Source organism: Oncorhynchus tshawytscha, linkage group LG09, assembly GCF_018296145.1.
Source record: "Oncorhynchus tshawytscha isolate Ot180627B linkage group LG09, Otsh_v2.0, whole genome shotgun sequence".
NCBI classification, from domain to species: domain Eukaryota; kingdom Metazoa; phylum Chordata; class Actinopteri; order Salmoniformes; family Salmonidae; genus Oncorhynchus; species Oncorhynchus tshawytscha.
The window spans coordinates 79,826,716-79,844,250 of NC_056437.1; the positions used below are offsets into that span (position 1 = coordinate 79,826,716).

The 17,535-nt window shown below is 42.8% G+C and overlaps 2 protein-coding genes across 3 annotated transcripts; one reads left to right on the forward strand and one right to left on the reverse strand.

The window, feature by feature from the left end:
- Positions 1–877: 877 nt before the first annotated feature.
- On the forward strand, positions 878–2,125 carry LOC112259435 (growth arrest and DNA damage-inducible proteins-interacting protein 1). Its single transcript, XM_024434138.2, has 2 exons — positions 878–1,317; positions 1,716–2,125. Exons 1-2 carry the CDS (start codon positions 917–919, stop codon positions 2,011–2,013), a joined length of 699 nt encoding a protein of 232 aa, XP_024289906.1. The 5' UTR covers positions 878–916; the 3' UTR covers positions 2,014–2,125.
- A 2,363-nt stretch (positions 2,126–4,488) lies between these two features.
- LOC112258837 (tetratricopeptide repeat protein 39A) lies at positions 4,489–17,511 on the reverse strand. 2 transcript variants are annotated; one of them, XM_024433453.2, is made up of 18 exons: positions 17,200–17,511; positions 16,108–16,212; positions 15,464–15,595; positions 14,590–14,648; positions 14,426–14,502; positions 13,577–13,641; positions 13,198–13,297; positions 13,010–13,075; positions 12,626–12,755; positions 12,387–12,454; positions 12,024–12,083; positions 11,707–11,868; positions 11,392–11,483; positions 11,153–11,273; positions 10,915–11,026; positions 10,584–10,698; positions 10,074–10,190; positions 4,489–5,533 (listed from the first exon to the last, which is right to left on the reverse strand). In XM_024433453.2, exons 1-18 carry the CDS (start codon positions 17,232–17,234, stop codon positions 5,422–5,424), a joined length of 1,728 nt encoding a protein of 575 aa, XP_024289221.1. In that variant the 5' UTR covers positions 17,235–17,511; the 3' UTR covers positions 4,489–5,421. The 2 variants fall into 2 exon arrangements, with proteins under 2 accessions (XP_024289221.1, XP_024289222.1); XM_024433454.2 differs by having other exon boundaries at positions 12,647–12,755; positions 17,200–17,510.
- Between the last annotated feature and the right edge of the window lie 24 nt (positions 17,512–17,535).

The following is a 17,535-nucleotide window of genomic DNA, read 5'->3' on the forward strand; positions in this document are numbered from 1 at the left end:
CACAGCTCCCGCAACACAAAAGCGGTGACATCTGTCTCAGTAAGTGCTGCACTCAAGAACCCCCCACCCCATTTGTTCTATCTCCCCTTCTTGAAAATAAATCTAAAATAAAATAGTAGTTGTGGGAGGGGCTGCTAATAGAGGAAAGCGGGGAGAAGTTTAAACAAAGAACCTTTCTTTCAAAGTGTGTTTTCTGCATAATTCCCCACACAGTATTCCTAATGTTCAAAAAGGTGTTAAAGAGTCTATACTTCTCCCCTGGCTCTGGTTTTTGCTCTGTTGCCCACCTGCCCACTGCTGGTTCCAGGCCCCACTTGGATCTTGAAAGGACATTTTCCCCAGATGAATTTATACATTTGAAACTCAACCCCATTGAAAAATTAGTTTTCAAACTAAAAGTGGTTTGCAAGAGCGTATGATGGACTCATGAGAGATGTTGATATGATCGTCATAATTTAGGTCTGTGGCAGAATTTAACTTCATAAGACAACAAATAAGTCAGTTATTGAGCATAGCTCTATTTCATATGCATGAGCTCTTAAAATAGTGTTACCTTTTCCAGCATGACTTCCACTGATAAGACTGATTGGATACAGCCCACATTCTGTAGCATAGGGTACTACTTGTCAAAATGAAGGCAATTTTGACCTAAACTTCATTATATGCTATGGATAGTAATTTGACAATACAATAATATTTGTTTTAATTATTACACTGACTAGGCCTAATAGCCTAAGAGTTTCAAATCAGAATTGTCAAGACTGTCTTTTGTCACAGCACCTTCGATACCTCTATGATCCTCTTGCTTATGATGATGATGATGATGATGATAAGAATAACGGACAGGCGATGTTGTAGTCAGCTATGAGCAATCAAATCTGACGCAACGAGGGTCCTCCGAACTTTGCCACCAAAAATGGCGACCTCCATGCTGTGCAGGAGGACAGCAATATTTAGCTGGGCTATTCGAATGGTTTCACCCTTAAAATCGTATAATCCTGCCAGCTCACACTGCGGGCTTCTACATCAGATAGCAAATTATAACCCTAAACCACTGAAATTAAATTTGAAAGATTCATACATACCAGATAGGGAAAGCGAGAAAACTCCGGAATGGCAGAAGACAGCGAAGTATGACCGCAAGCTATTCGGGCGGTATGGCTCTTCGTCGGGAATCGACCCTGCAAAGCTGTGGCCCAGCCATGCCCAGCTCGAGGAGATGATAGCAGAGGAGAGGGAATGGAACCCTCCGCTCCAGGTGATGCTGAAGAACGTCGAGGCGAAAACGAAGGAAGCCAATGCGAAACGTCTCGCGAGGTAAACAGCCATGCTAATACTAGCTAACTTTTTAGGACCTGTCAAATTACATGTTTGTTTCTACGCAATGTGCCATACTAGATAACATTGAGAGACATTGAGAATGGTAGTTACTGCTTGACATTTGCCTATATGACTCAAGGCAACTAGTTACATAGGCATGACATCTCTCAATGAGAGGCCTCTTGTTTGTATGTATGCATGCATGTATGTATAACGTAAATCAATATGCTCAACAGTCTGATAGGCTTTGGTTCCAATTCATATTGTTCTTTGACAGTGTTGTGGAAGTACAGCATTTATTTGACAGGTGGATAAAGCTCTGTCTAACCATACCTTTTTATAGTAGCTTTTATGATGACATGATACTTGGCTAACACTCCCTCCTTCTTTTGCAGAGAGAAACTGGTTGCAGCCAATATGGCCAAGATGCCTAAGATGGTGGCTGACTGGAGGAAGGAAAAACGTGAGGCGAAACAGAAGTTGAAAGATGAGAAGGCCCGTCGTGAAAGGCTGCTAGCCGAGGCCAGAGAACGCTTTGGCTATGCTATGGACCCCCGAAGCCCCAAGTTCCTGGAGATGGTCAGTGAAATCGAAAAGGAGGAGAAGAAGAAAAGGAAGCTGATGAAACGTAGACTAAAAGAAGAACAGAGCCACGTCGCTCCTGCTGCGTCCTCGGCTGATTCCTCGTCTTAAGGCACTGACTTTGTAAATATGACTATTTAGTCAACTTTGTAAATGTATTGTCGTTGTCAACTGTGCGTTTTGAGTTTGCCTGCTGTAATAAATGAAACGCACTAGAACTAGGTCTAATGTCTCATCATACTTGACTGACACTCAGGAGTATTTTTTTACTGAGCTATAGACTAGTAGCTAGTATAGGAAGAATGATTTTATGTGATATAAACATGTTTATTATTGGAAAACAATTACACAATATATTAAAAACAGGCAAAATCCACATCACACCACATTTAGCTGTTTGGCAGACTTTTTTTATCCAGAGACGCAGAAGGAAAAACAAAGAATCACAATCTTGACTAACAGTCTGTCCTCACACAGATTAAGGGAAGCTGTATGTTGCATTTGACCAGCCGTCCTCTGTGGATCACCTATAGATGCAGGGGTGGCAGGCCACATTGTTCTGTGTGTACCAGTTGTAAAGTATGCTGCATGGTTAGTCCACATCCACTAACCCTGGAGGTAGAATGCCAGGAGTAAGGAGGGGGGTTGTTGTGCCTTGTTAACTGCTGCAAAAAGCTATACTTTGTGGAGTTCTGAGCAGAGGTCAGGGTTCCTTGCAAGTTGTTGCAGTGAAACTGCTTGGTGCCACTCCAGGGAGTTCACAAAGAGGATACCGTTTCTGATGGCTGAACCAGCTATCCGGGCAGTTCACAGATGTGGTCTACGATTGTGAGACCGGTTGGACGTACTGCCAAATTTTCTAAAGCAACGTTGGAGGCAGCTTATGGTAGAGAAATTAACATTCAATTATCTGACAACAGCTCTGGTGGATGCTCCTGCAGTCAGCATGCCAATTGTACTCTCCCCAAAACTTGAGACGTGGCATTGCATTATGTGACAAAACTGCACATTTTAGAGTGGCCTTTTATTGCCCCCAGCACAAGGTGCACCTGTGTAATGATCATGCTGTTTAATCAGCATCTTGATATGCCACACCTGTCAGATGGATGGATTAGCTTGGCAAAGGAGAAAGGCTCACTAACAGGTATGTAAAAACAAAATGCACAAAAATAAGCTTTTTGTGCATATGGAATAGGTGTATCTTTGATTTTGGCTCATGAAACATGGGACCAACACTTTACATGATGCATTTATATTTTTGTTCAGTGTATGATATATGATTAACATAAAACAGTCAGATCCAAAGACACAGATTTTAATTGGTTAAAGTTAGGTTATAGTTACAGAGGGATGAGGCTAGGCATGGGGTTAGCAAACCACCATCCAGAACCATATGAAATCGGCAGGCTGTATATAGTGTACACCAGAAATTGAGTCTTGATTTTGAGGGTTGGTCTGAGACCAAGTAAATGCAGGCTTGGTCTGGTCATGGTCTCAATACCCTCAGGCTGACTCGATATGTTAAAAATACCTGAATATCATTGCAACCCTAAGGTGTCAGTTTCCCGGACACAGATGAAGCCTAGTCCTGGGTTAAGAATGTTCAATAAAGAATCTCCATTAGAAAATATATTTTTAGTCCAGGACTATGATTCATCTGTGTCTGGGATACTGGCCCCAAGAGTTTAGGTGTACACCCTACAATTAGATCATGTATGTATTATAGGTTTTGTGTATTTGTTTGCTGACTTCACAAAATTAATTTCAATGTAAAATATTTATCCCCTGGCCTTACATAGTGCACACTGTTGTGCAGACCTTGTATGTAACCTTTATTTAACTAGGCAAGTCAGTTAAGAACAAATTCTTATTTACAATGACAACCTACTGGAGAACAGTGCCTTGTTCAGGGGTAGAACGACAGATTTTTACCTGGTCAGCTTGGGGATTCAATCCAGCAACCTTTCAGTTACTGGCCCAACGCTCTAACCACTAGGCTACCTGCTGCCCCATGATTAACACTGGGTGAGATGTCATGATCCACTGATTAAGTTCATCAAGGAAGTAGCAGGTAAGTTTATACACAGTATACAAAACATTTAGAACACCTTCCTAATATCTGAGTTACACCTCCTTTAGCCTTCAGAACAGCCTCAATTTGTCAGGGCATGGACTCTACAAGGTGTCTAACGCGTTCCACAGGGTTGATGGCCAATGTTAACTCCAATGCTTCCCACAGTTGTGTCAATTTGGCTGGATGTCTTTTGGGTGGTGGACCAATTCTTGATACAACCAGGAAACTTAAATGTGAAAAATCCAGCAGCGTTGCAGTGTTTGACAAACTGGTGTGCCTGGCACCCAGTACCATACTCTGTTCAAAGACACTTTAATATTTTGTCTTGCCCATTCACCCTCTGAATGGTACACATACCATGTCTCAATTGTCTCGAGGCTTAAAAATCCTTCAACCCGTCTCCTCCCCTTCCTAAATAAGGGATCATAGCGCAGTCAGTCTGTCATGCAAAGAGCAGGTGTTCATAATGTTTTGTACACTCCGTGTAGGTACCAGTCATACATCTTTATCTGTAAAGTCACCTCTTAATCAGTTTATTTATAGGGCAATCTGGACAAGGATGGGTTACACTCTGAGATACGCTCCAGTAAAATATAAAACAATGAGGGATTCTAGCAAATGGACATATTTAATCATGTTTTTCAAATTGTTTATCCACACCTTTCTTTGTACAAGGTCTTGATTGACATTCATTACTTAAAATGTTTACACTATCAGAGGTTAAACTTATTTCAACTGACTACTTTCCTCTGTACATTGCAGCAGGGACAACTACATAAAACAAATGTAGCATGACCTATTGATTATTAAAGGTCCTTCTACATAACTGTTAATACATTTGTTAAAATAACTCTGGGATCAAAGCAATGTCATACGTTATGTAGTCGTATGTCTGTCTTATTCAGTTATCACCAAAGGGATGCTTTTGTCAAACTGCTGACAGTAATACTCAATCACTTTTGGAGAAGTTAAAATCAAAACTATACCTCACATATCCAAACATTACTTACATTGTTAAGTTCATTTCAACATGTTTTCCCCCACAAAAAAAGTGGATATACTGTATTCAAATTTGAGCAACTGCCTCCCAACTACTGTTATGGGTAACCAGTACAGCGATGTAAGTACCACACATTCAAACACTGAAGATAGAATCTGAACCTAACCACGGGTTTTCATCACCCAGTAGGTGGATAAAATGCCTCTGATCTAGAACCAGCAGGTAGAGGCAACTTCTACCAACTCCCATTCAAAACTCAAGTGTTTTAATCAGGGAGAGACCACCATCCATGAAGGACGGGGACTTTCACCACAAAGCAAGTAACATTTGGGAGGCAGTGATCAAAGTGGCTGAGGATGAAAAAGAGAGCAAGTCTTCCTGGAGCATCTACAGATGGCAGGGGAAGCAAGTCCAGTGCTTGCTCAGCACAATGACACCTGTTATACTACAGTGGTGTGATTTCATCTTGGTCACTAGTGTCAGCCTTGAGTTTGGAGAGAGCAGCATGGATCCTGAACTGGGTGCGTGACTCCATGGAGTACTCCTTGTAGTTAGTTCTGAGGGAACAGAACAAAGTGGATAGGAATCATGAGTAAGACATAGTAACAACATTTCCCAAAAGCATTGGGACAGTGACATGTTTTGGCTCTCCAGCACTTTAACCTGTATCAAATCCTCAGTCATTGTATAATGTAAAATCCAAAGTGCTGGAGTACAGAGCCAAAATAGAAAGTCACTGTCCTAATTGTTTTGGAGCTAACTACCTTGCAGCAGTCACCAACCCTGTTCCTGTAGAACAAAATAGTGTGCAGGATTTTGTTCCAGTCTAGCCTCAATGCAACCAATTCAAATACAATTTTATTTGTCACATGCGCCGCCGAATACAACAGGTGTAGGTAGACAACATTAAATGCTTACTTACAAGCACGTAATTCTTATTTCTGGTAACATCATTGTTGAATAAGAAAATATTTACTAAATAAACTAAAGTAAAAAATAAGAGCAACAAAATAACGAGGCTATATAAAGGGGGTACCAAGTCAATGTGCGGGGGTACAAGTTAGTTGAGGTAATATGTACAATTGAAGTTGGAAGTTTATGTAAATTGGTTTTAATGACTCCAACCGAAGTGGTTCAACCACTCCACAAAGTTCTTGTTAACAAACTATAGTTTTAGCAAGTTAGTTAGGACATCTACTTTGTGCATGACAAGTCATTTTTCCAACAATTGTTTACAGACAGATTATTTTACTGTATCACAATTCCAGTGGGTCAGAAGTTTACATACACTAAGTTGACTGTGCCTTTAAACAGCTTGGAAAATTCAAGAAATTATGTTATGGATTTAGAAGCTTCTGAAAGGCTAATTGACATAATTTGAGTCAAATGGAGGTATACCTGTGGATGTATTTCAAGACCTACCTTCAAACTCAGTGCCTCTTTGCTTGACATCATGAAAAAAATCAAAAGAAATCAGCCAAGGCTTCAGAAAAAGAAATGGTAGACCTCCACAAGTCTGGTTCATCCTTGGGAGCAATTTCCAAATGCCTGAATGTACCAAGTTCATCTGTACAAACAATAGTACGCAAGTATAAACACCATGGGACCACACAGTCATCATACCGCTCAGGAAGGAGAAGCGTTCCGTCTCCTAGAGATGAACGTACTTTGGTGCGAAAAGTGCAAATCAATCCCAGAACAGCAGCAAAGGACCTTGTGAAGATGCTGGAGGAAACCGGTACAAAAGTATCTATATCCACAGTAAAACGAATCCTATATCGACATACCTGAAAGGCCGCTCCGCAAGGAAGAAGCCACTGCTCCAAAACCGCCATTAAAAAGCCAGACTACGGTTTGCAACTGCACATGGGGACAAAGATCATACATTTGGAGAAATGTCCTCTGGTCTGAAAAGAAAAATAGAACTGTTTGGCCATAATGACCATCGTTATGTTAGGAGGAAAAAGGGGGAGGCTTGCAAGCCGAAGAACACCATCCCAAGTGGGAAGCACAGGGGTGGCAGCATCATGCTGTGGGGGTGCTTTGCTGCAGGAGGGACTGGTGCACTTCACAAAATAGATGGCATCATGAGGTAGGAAAATGATGTAGATATATTAAAGCCACATCAAGGCATCAGTCAGAAAGTTAAAGCTTGGTCGCAAATGGGTCTTCCAAATGGACAATGACCCCAAGCACACTTACAATGTTCTGGAAAAATGGCTTAAGGATAACAAAGTGAAGGTATTGGAGTGACCATCACAATGCCCTGACCTAAATCCTATAGAAAATTTGTGGACGGAACTAAAAAAGCGTGTGCAAGCAAGGAGGCCTACAATCCTGACTCAGTTATACCAGCTCTGTCGGGAGGAATGGGCCAAAATTCACCCAATTTAAGACTACCCGAAACATTTGACCCAAGTTTAAATTGATTAAGGCAATGCCACCAAATACCAATTGAGTGTATGTAAACTTCTGACCCACTGAGAATGTGAAGAAATAAAAGCTTAAATAAATCACTCTATTATTCTGACATTTCACATTCTTAAAATAAAGTGGTGATCCTAACTGACCTAAAACAGGGAATTGTAACTAGGATTAAATGTCAGGAATTGTGAAAAACTGAGTTTAAATGTATTTGGCTAAAGTGTATGTAAACTTCTGACTTCAACTGTAGGTAGGGGTAAAGTGACTATGCATAGATAATAAACAGTGAGTAGCAAATAGTCCATGCAAATAGTCTGGGTAGCCATTTTACTTGCTGTTCAGCAGTCTTATGGCTTGTGGGGGTAGAAGCTGTTCAGAAGACTTTTGGACCTAGACTTGGCGCTCCGGTACCACTTGCTGTGTGGTAGCAGAGAGAGCAGTCTATGACTAGGGTGGCTGGAGTTTTTGGCATTTTTAGGGCCTTCCTCTGACACCGCCTAGTATAGAGGTCCTGGATGGCAGGAAGTTGGCCCCAGTGATGTAGTGCGTACGGCCCAATATCCTCTAGTCTAGTGCCTTGCGGTCGGAAGCAGAGCAGTTGCCATACAACTTTGACGATCTAAGGACACATGCCAAATCTTTTCAGTCTCCTGAGGGGGAATAGGCGTTGTCGTTCCCTTGTCACAACTGTCTTGGTGTGTTTGGACCATGATAGTTTGTTGGGGATGTGGACACCAAGGCACTTGAAGCTCAACCTGCTCCACTACAGCCCCGTCAATGAGAATGGGGGTGTGCTCGGCCCTTTTCCTGTAGTCTACGATCATCTCCTTTGTCTTGATCACGTTGAGAGGTTTTCCTGGCACCACACTTCCAGGTCTCTGACCTCCTTCCTATAGGCTGTCTCATCATTGTGGGTGATCAGGCCTACCACCGTGTGAAAACGTAATAGTGTTGGAGTCATGCTTGGCCACACAGTCGTGGGTGAACAGGGAGTATAGGAGGGGACTGAGCACGCACCCCTGCGGGCCCCAGTGTTGAGGATCATCATGGCAAATGTGTTGTTGGCTACCCTTACGACCTGAGGGGGGCCCGTCAGGAAGTCCATGATCCAGTTGCAGAGGGAAGTGTTTAGTCCCAGGGTCCTTAGCTTAGTGATGAGCTTTGAGGGCACTATGGTGTTGAACACTGAGCTGTAGTCAATGAACAGCATTCTCAAGTAGGTGTTCCTTTTGTCCAGGTGGGAAAGGGCAGTGTTGTGTGCAATAGAGATTGTGTCATCTGTGGATCTGTTGGGGTGGCATGCAAATTGGAGTCAGTCTAGGGTTTCTGGGATGATAGTGTTGAGGCGAGCCATGACCAGCCTTTCAAAGCTGGCGGGATTTATTATAAGGGTCCGGGTTAGAGTCACGCTCCTTGAAAGCGGCAGCTCTACCCTTTAGCTCAGTTCGGATGTTGCCTGTAATCCATGGCTTCTGGTTGCGGTATGTACGTACGGTCACTGTGGAGACGACTTCATCGATGCCCTTATTGATGAAGCCAATGACTGATGTGATGTACTCCATGCCATCGAAAGAATCCCAGAACATATTCAAGTCTGTGCTAGCAAAACAGTCCTGTAGCTTAGCATCTGACCACTTCTGTATTGAGCGAGTCACTGGTACTTCCTGCTTTAGTTTTTGCTTGTAATCAGGAATCCGGAGGATAGATTTATGGTCAGATTTGCCAAATTGAGGGCGAGGGAGAGCTTTGTACACATCTCTGTGTGTGGAGTAATGATGGCATAGTTATTTTTTTCCCTCATGGCACATGTAACATGCTGGTAAAAATATTAGGTAAAGCAGATTTAAGTTTCCCTACATTAAAGTCCCCGGTCACTAGGAGCGCCGCCTCTGGATGAGCATTTTCTTGTTTGCTTATGGCTTTATACAGCTCGTTGAGTGAGATCGTAGTACCAGCATCGGTTTGGGGTGGTAAATACACAGCTACGAAAAATACAGATGAAAACTCTTGGTAAATAGTGTGGTCTACAGCTTATCATGATGCTCTACCTCAGGCGAGCATTTTTATAGAGACTTCCTTTATTTGATTTCGTGCACCAGTGGTTATTGACAAATAGACACAGACTGGCACCCCTTGTCTTACCGGAGGCAGCTGTTCCATCTTGCCGGTGCACGGAAAAAACAGTCAACTGTATATTATCCATGTCGTAGTTCAGCCACGACTGAAACACAAGATATTACAGTTTATGGCCCTTTGGTAGGATAGTCTTGAACGGAGCTCATCCAGTTTATTCTGCTATGATTGCACGTTGGCCAATAGGACAGATGGTAGAGGCATCCCCTGTATCTGCATCTTCTCTTCACACGAATGACAGGGATTTGGGCCTGGTTGGGTATCTGGAATACTCGTTAAAGAAAAAAATCTTTGTCTAGTTCGAGGTGAGTAATCGCTGTTCTGATATCCAGAAGCTCTTTTCGGGTCAAAATAAGTTAAATAATTGGTTAGGAGCCCATAAAACAGAAACCATCTCCTCCGGTGCCATTCTTTTCAACTAACCAATCAACAGAATCTTCATTAGTTTAAGGTTTTTTCATGTCGAGCTGGAATTTAAGCCTGCTACATCCTACTACAGCTTGCAGGCTGTACTGGAACAACCAGTAAGAGATGACTCACTTGGCTTTCACCAGTAGTTTGATGGCCTCCTCCTTGCGGCCCGTGTCTATGTAGACCACACTGAGCTCCAGCAGAGCGTTGGGCACCAGGTAATGGTCAAACTTGATCTTCTTCTCACTGGAGGTTAGAGAACAGACGGCATATTAACAACCTCTTAGTAGTTTACAAAGAGCATGTTTAAATATCACTGACTGTTCTAAAAAAACCATCTCTAGACATTATTCAGAGTGCATTTCACTGTGGTTTAAACAAAACAAAGAACATATTGTTTGATTAAATACTGAAAATATTTCCTTTTGGCATGGATGAGCGTGTTAAAAGTGACACTCTGGACCTAAGGAAGAATAACGACTAAAGGGGATCCGAATAAACCAATAAATTAATTTTATAACCTCTCAGCAAACATAATACGTATGCGTCGGCAATGCATTTACCATTTTGTTATGTAACACACAGATTCCAGGTGAGTATAAATTAAAGATACCCGCACTAAAAGACTCCCAACGTCACCTGTTGTACACCTTGTTGAAGCATTCCTCTGCAGCCCGAATGTGTCCCTGGTTCTTCAGACACAGCCCCTTCAGTAGGTGGATCACACAGCGGTCATCCATTGAATACTCATTCGCTTCCAAAACAAAACACAGATGATAAAACCATGCATTCAAAATTACTCATCAACACAGGGTCAAGCAGAATGTGTGTAGATTCAGTCTTTATCCATTCACTTTTGGTGATATTATAACAGTGGTTATTGCTTCATGACCCGCTGAGGCAAGCAGGCTGATTTGGCCCAGGTCAGTCTGACTGCCTGAAACTTGTTAGCCCCGACATGTTGCAGTACCGGGAGATTCCAGTAGGATGCGCTCTGCCTCCACCAGTGTCTGCAGCATGCCCTCGGTCAGCTCTGGCCGCTTGCTGATCATGGAAAAGCCATTCCACATGTACATCATCTCCTACAGAAGTGTAGCAAGAGAGAATACTGTCAGAACCACACAAATACAAGTGACCCTCACCATTTTAGCAACAGATTTGTGCATGTCTTTATGCAGCTTTGCGCATGCGTGTTTGTGGGGTCTCACCAGCACAGGTACTGGGAGCCTCACTGGGCAGCTAGCTTTGTAACGTCTAGCCTTGCGAATGGCAAACTTCTCTGTGGGTGGAGACTTCCCTGCTATCTTTTGCTTGAAGGTGGACACCTGTCTAAGAGAGCGGGCAAAGACAGAAAAAGAGAAGGGGCCAGGAAAGAGGGGTGGTCACAATGAAATGGGACTGGGGAACTTCAAGTTATATGTTTTTGTTGTGATGAACATGTGTTTACCTGAAGAGCTCCACCTCATCTTCCCCAAAAGGCCTAGCCTCCCCCGGAGCAAGCATGCTCAGGTAAGCAGCCTTCATGTACACATACATGGCCTGAAGGAAAGATGAGCCGTAGTCAGGACCCAGCCATACAGTAAGCAGAGTTTAATAATGTCAAGTCTGTTGTGGGGATAAAAATGCATCATTGGCTTTAAAAGCCGTACAGTTAGTGGGCAGGTCAAAACCATTGACTGGGTTCAATTAAGAGTGTCTGCACAAGTGTTTTTTTTCTTAAATTGGGTACTAGGCTATACAACACTACAGCACACTCTCTTGCCTTGGACCAGCGGCTCTCATTGCTCAGTAGGTCAGCGTAGAAGTAGGCCATCCTCCACACGCACTTGTAGGTGAAGCACCACATCAGCTCCCAGTAGCACATGTGGTGGAACTGCTTCCACTGCTGCTGAGCTTTGCAGCCATCCTCAAACAGCACCACCGCCTGGTGACATATTGTCATTACAGTACCCCCCACCAGCAAACCACAGACACACACTGATCTCATTCTAGGCCTATCAATACAAACACCACTGCTAAATATGACTGGAAAAACAGACAGATAACAAAAATAGCATAGACATGTAGTTTGAGGCTCACCTCATCAATGTTCCCCTTGATTGCCTCAGCCCTGCCTGCAAAGAAGAGAAATATGGCCCCCTGAAGGGAAGTGGAGAGAAATGTAAACATTCTCTGATAACAGCATATAATAATTTGTCGGTGACTAGCACTTGTAAAATGACACACTTACACAATGGTAGCTCAAACATAAGCACCTCCTCTGACTAAATGGCCTACGCATGGTCAGTGCATTACTTACCCACATTACGCCCACATTGTAAACCTATTACTTCAGATTGTGTTTGCCCAGAAGTCTGCTGGTATCGGTACACATTGTGTTCCATACAGAGTTGAGTTTGCTTTGGGCTGGGTGAGAGCCTGGGGAGGAGGAGTGTCACTCACCTGTGGGTAGCGGAGCCGGAAAGGCTTCAGCAGCTTCTCAGCATCAGCCACGTCCCCCTCACCGGTCCCTGTAGAGTGATAAAGAACTGAATAAGATGCTGTGTATGGACAAAACCAGAAACTCACACAGTCTACCCTCTCGTTCTTTATCTCTCGCTCTTTCACACATGCGTGTGAAATTAATATGTAATTGTGTCATTTCCAAACAGCCAAGTAATTTGTGATCTCCATTCACTTCCTGGTTGTGAAGAGTAGAATACCGAGTATGAAGGTGAGGAAGGTATAGTAACAGAGCAACAGCAAGGCACACAGCATGGAGCGCAGGTTGTTTGTAGTGGCCCCATCATTCAGCTGGGACAGACCATACTCCTGCACACAAAAACATACAATATATAGTGAGAGGGGGCAGACTGAGACAACCTGTAAAGCAGGGCTGCCCAACATTGTTCCTTTAGAGCTGCTGTCATGTAGAGCATCTAGCAAACCGGACTATAATAATGACCTGCTTGTTAAGGTGAATCATGTTAATTAACTACAGCAGGCTAGCTCTCCAGAAACAGGGTTGGGCAGCCCTGCTGTAAACCAGTCACTTTCTAGACATGAGTTAGAATGAGCAACTATACCTTGTCACCAGAGAAGCCAGCAAACTCTAAAACTTTGAGTAACCGAGGTGGAAACATGGAAAGAGTCTGTGGAAAACAGTACAGAATCCTGTGATACAGCATAAGGTCTGACTGACATGTGTGCTAAAACACGCAATGATCTACCAAATGGACCATTAATGGAATACGGGGATGCTTGTGGGACAAACCAAGTTGAATGCTCCGATCCCAAAAGACACCCCTCCCTCTAAGTGAATGTGGTTGGGTCCTTGGAGAGAGCTGTTTGACTGTATGAAGGTGTGCAGCTCCCTGTGTCATAAAAAGGCAATGTCATCATTCATAGTCTAACATTATTATAGGCTGTAATAATGCCTGATTATTAAGCAATAAAAACATATCTAAATGACTAACGACACACTTACCGGTGAAAATTACCATGATTGTTTCAACAACTGAGCCTAGTCTTATTGTAATAGCAGTGCATAATTTGGTAAACAGAATTATTGACTCCAGCTGTTGATTCACAATCACACTGTGTGAGCCTGTTTAGTGTGAGAACCATTTCTGCCCTTTCTCCTGCAAACTTACTTGTAAATCAGGTAACTGTTGCGTACTTTGATTCCTCCTTTGATAAAACTCACCATGTTCTCATCCTTAAGGAAGAGGGAAAATAAAACATTTTAACCAAAGGTGTCAACTGGTGAGACAGTAATGTACTGTATTCACAAATGAATGAGAGGACAGGGGAAACCTGTTCGATCACTCTTTAAAAACTATGCACACAGACTCAAAACACCAAGAAGCAGGAAGGCAAACAACTAGAATGCGTTCCATCGACCACTATCTAATCAGTTGGATACAGTTATCATACATACAGGTAACGGTCAAAATAAAGGAAACACCAGCATAAAGTATCTTAATAGGGCCACCAGAACAGCTTCAATGCATCTTGGTATAGATTCTACAAGTGTCTGGAACTCTATTGGAGGTATGAAACACCATTCCTCCACGAGAAATCACATAATTTGGTGTTTTGTTGATGGTGGTGGAAAACGCTGTCTCAAGCGCCGCTCCAGAATCTCCAATAAGGGTTACATGGGGTTGAGATCTGATGATCGAGAGACAGACATACACATGCACCCACTTTAAAGCCTTTATGCTCCCTTGAGACCCCTTTTTCAAAATAAGTGATCTCTTCTTCTAATGGGCAACAAGGCCTTTTTATACATTATCCTAAGCATGATGGGATGTTAATTGCTTAATTGACTCAGAAAACCACACCTGTGTGGAAGCACCTGCTGTCAATATACTTTGTATCCCTCATTTACTCAAGTGTTTCCTTTATTTTGGCAGTTACCTGTGCATAATTGCTAAACGAAACATCAGCAGTGTCATTAACCAGGATCAGTAAGATTTAGAGTGGAGGACCCGTCTTACCTGTAGGAAGGTGAGAGCAGCCCTTTGGAGCAAGCATTCAGCATAACACGCATCAGCATGGAGAGCTTGGAGCTGCTCTGCAAACCCACACACACCCGGTCAGTGGCTATTTGAAATCTGCCATAATAATAGGCTGAGATGCCCAATTATAAAAGCACTCTTACCTTCAGTTAGAGGCTCTCCAGGTGATTTACTGATATTACTAGGGGTCTTTCGTCGAAACCTAAGAAGAAGTGAGACCATCTTTGAGTGTAAGACTAAAAAAGATGACATCTCATTGAGCAATGCATCTTTCTCATGTTAATCACATGGGCATTAATGTGGAACATTAAAATAACACATGACAGCCTTTCGGCAATCTCAAGTGTCCTTGCTTGCTGTAGGCCAGGGGTGTCATTCATTCCATGGAGGGCGTAGTGTCTGTAGGTTTTTGCTTTCAATTAAGCCCTAGACATCCAGGTGTGGAGAGTTCCTTACTAATTAGTGACCTTAATTCATAAATCAAGTACAAGGGAGGAGCAAAAACCAGCAGCCACTCGGCTCTTCGTGGAATGAGTTTGACACCTGTGCTGTAGGCCCCTCAAACTCACCTCTGGACTTCGAAGCCAATTTCAGTGATTGTTTTTATTGTTCCCATCTAAAACCAGTGACTGATTTATACCTGGCAATTCATTCTCAGGTAGAACAGAAAACCAGCAGGCTCCTGACCTCGTAGGGTAAGAGTTGAATACCACTGCTGTAGGCCATCAATAGAGCTGCTCTGGCCATGCAAACACAGGCAAATTCCAGCCGGGGCTCAAAGAGACCTGGTTGCCATGTAAATGCTCTCATTTGCCTGCAGGTTATGGCTGATGGACAGGAGACTAATAGCTCTAGTGGTATATTAGGCCTCAATGTTAGAGGCCAGACCAACTGTCAGAGTATTCCAGGATTTCCCTCCATTTACCTTTTCTGGATGTTGCTTGTGTCTATAATATGAACTAATGTGTTAAAGAGGACAAGAAACAGATGAGTGTCCATGTATAGTAGCATCCTCACCTCTGGCAGACCTCCTGGGCACTCTTCATGGTGTTGCCTGCATTGACGATGTCATCCTGCTGGAAGGTCATCATAGCCTGCATCTCCAGCACAGTGGCGTAGATCAGAGCATGGTACATGCTCTCCTTCGCCCTTCAATGCAACATCATCATCATACACACCTCACTGACAACAATCAGAAAACAGCAAGTATTTATCGTCCAGCGAACATTTTAATTTCCTTTCGAAAAAAAAGTGGCTTTCTTCCAATATAGAGACTGGCCTTACCCTATTAGTAATGAGGAAAGACAGAGTAGCCAACAACAGACACCTAATTATTTTCCTATTTCACTCCAGCAGTATGGTGTTTATTTTCCAGGGACTCCGTTCTGCCCGTTGAGCCCTGGGCGTCAGCTTCAGTAAACACTCCATATCCTGGAGAAGTGACGAGGCCTGATGCCATGGGTAGAAGGAAGTGTGACACTTCACTGTACTACACCACAATACATCACACCTCAACAGCGCTGATGCTGCACTAAGTTACACACCACTCAACAACAAATCGCTAAAGGCTGCACAAATATACCTCAAGACACCCTCTACATGCTAATTGGCCAATGGAGAGTTTGAAGCCCACTTTAGTCCAGAGAGAGTGGCACTGTTACCGTGGCCGCAGTTTGTCCAGGCTCTCACTGAAGTGGTTGTTGAGGAAGAGGTCCAGGGCCTCCATACACTCCTCAAGGCACACCTGCAGGGTCATCTGTGAGGAGCTATACACACACACACACACACACACACACACACACACTACAATGGTTACATGACAGTAAGAATCAGCTTTAGTATCGTCGCTCTTCCTGAGAGAAAGAAAATAGGTAATGGAAGGGCTCTAAGGTAAGTAGCCTGCAACCGTGTCAATACACATGCACAAGCACCCACCTGTTCACAGCAGTCTGCACACACCGCTCATAGTGTCTCTTACCTTCATTACTGCATTGTTGGGTTCAGAGCATGCAAGAAAGGCATTTCCTTGTACTTGTGCACATAACATTAAAACCTGGCACGGATGGATCTGAAGCTCTCCGACGCACAGTAAAAATAAAATTTAAGAAAATCCTTTCGGCCAATCTAGTCCTGTGAAAAATTCTCAAATGTACGCATTTATTTAGAGTCAGAACTCTTAGAAATCAGCTGCAAGATGATCTAAGAAAACCTGCCTTCTTGTATGACTTCAAGATAACACTACAGTGGATTTCTCCCTCCACAAAGAGCTCGTCAACAAAACATATGTTCAACATAAAACGTGATATTCGTGGAAACATTAAATAAACTAAACACTAAACTAAAACTACACTTCACAGGAATAAGTTAGAAAGGAGGAGAGTCATTCTAAAATAAATAAGATATCTTCAGCTATTCATGCATTGACTGGTCTTTTATTGAATTATTTGATTAGACATGAAATAAACCCTCACAAAATATTAATTGTTAAACTACCATCCTGACCCTGTCCATCTCAATGTCAACACAACACCAATGTAAAGAGGAAAATAACCTTTAAAATAACTCCCGAATAAAGTAATGTAACTGAGTTACTTGATCAGTAAGTACTTGTATTGACAATATATAAAACAGAGCTGCGTATTTACATTAATTAAATTGATGTTGAATAACTACATAAACCGAACAACCAAGATATATAAATGTTTAATAAAGTTCAGGGCAGTAGGCCAAGCTTTCACGACGTTGAAACTTACTTCGCTGCCGCAGGTGCATCTTTCCCATTGGACATGTTTCTTCCGGGCACTCTGCCCAAAACACCTGTCGAAAAGTAGCCTACTCAGAAGGGTTTGAGAAAAAACATTAACTAGCGAATTGTCTTAATAACAAGCTGGGTGGAGGGTTGATTGATTCAGCGTTAAGAACAGAAGTTGCATTGAGCTGTGGAATCGTGTTGGGATTGTAACTTGAGAAGAAGAGTAGCAGAGAAGCGTCAAGTGCTCGAAAACGGTGTGGGAAAATAAACTAGAACTGAATCGACTCCTCCTTCAACATCCGCAGGCTCAATGGGTAATGTCTAGAAGGGATATTGC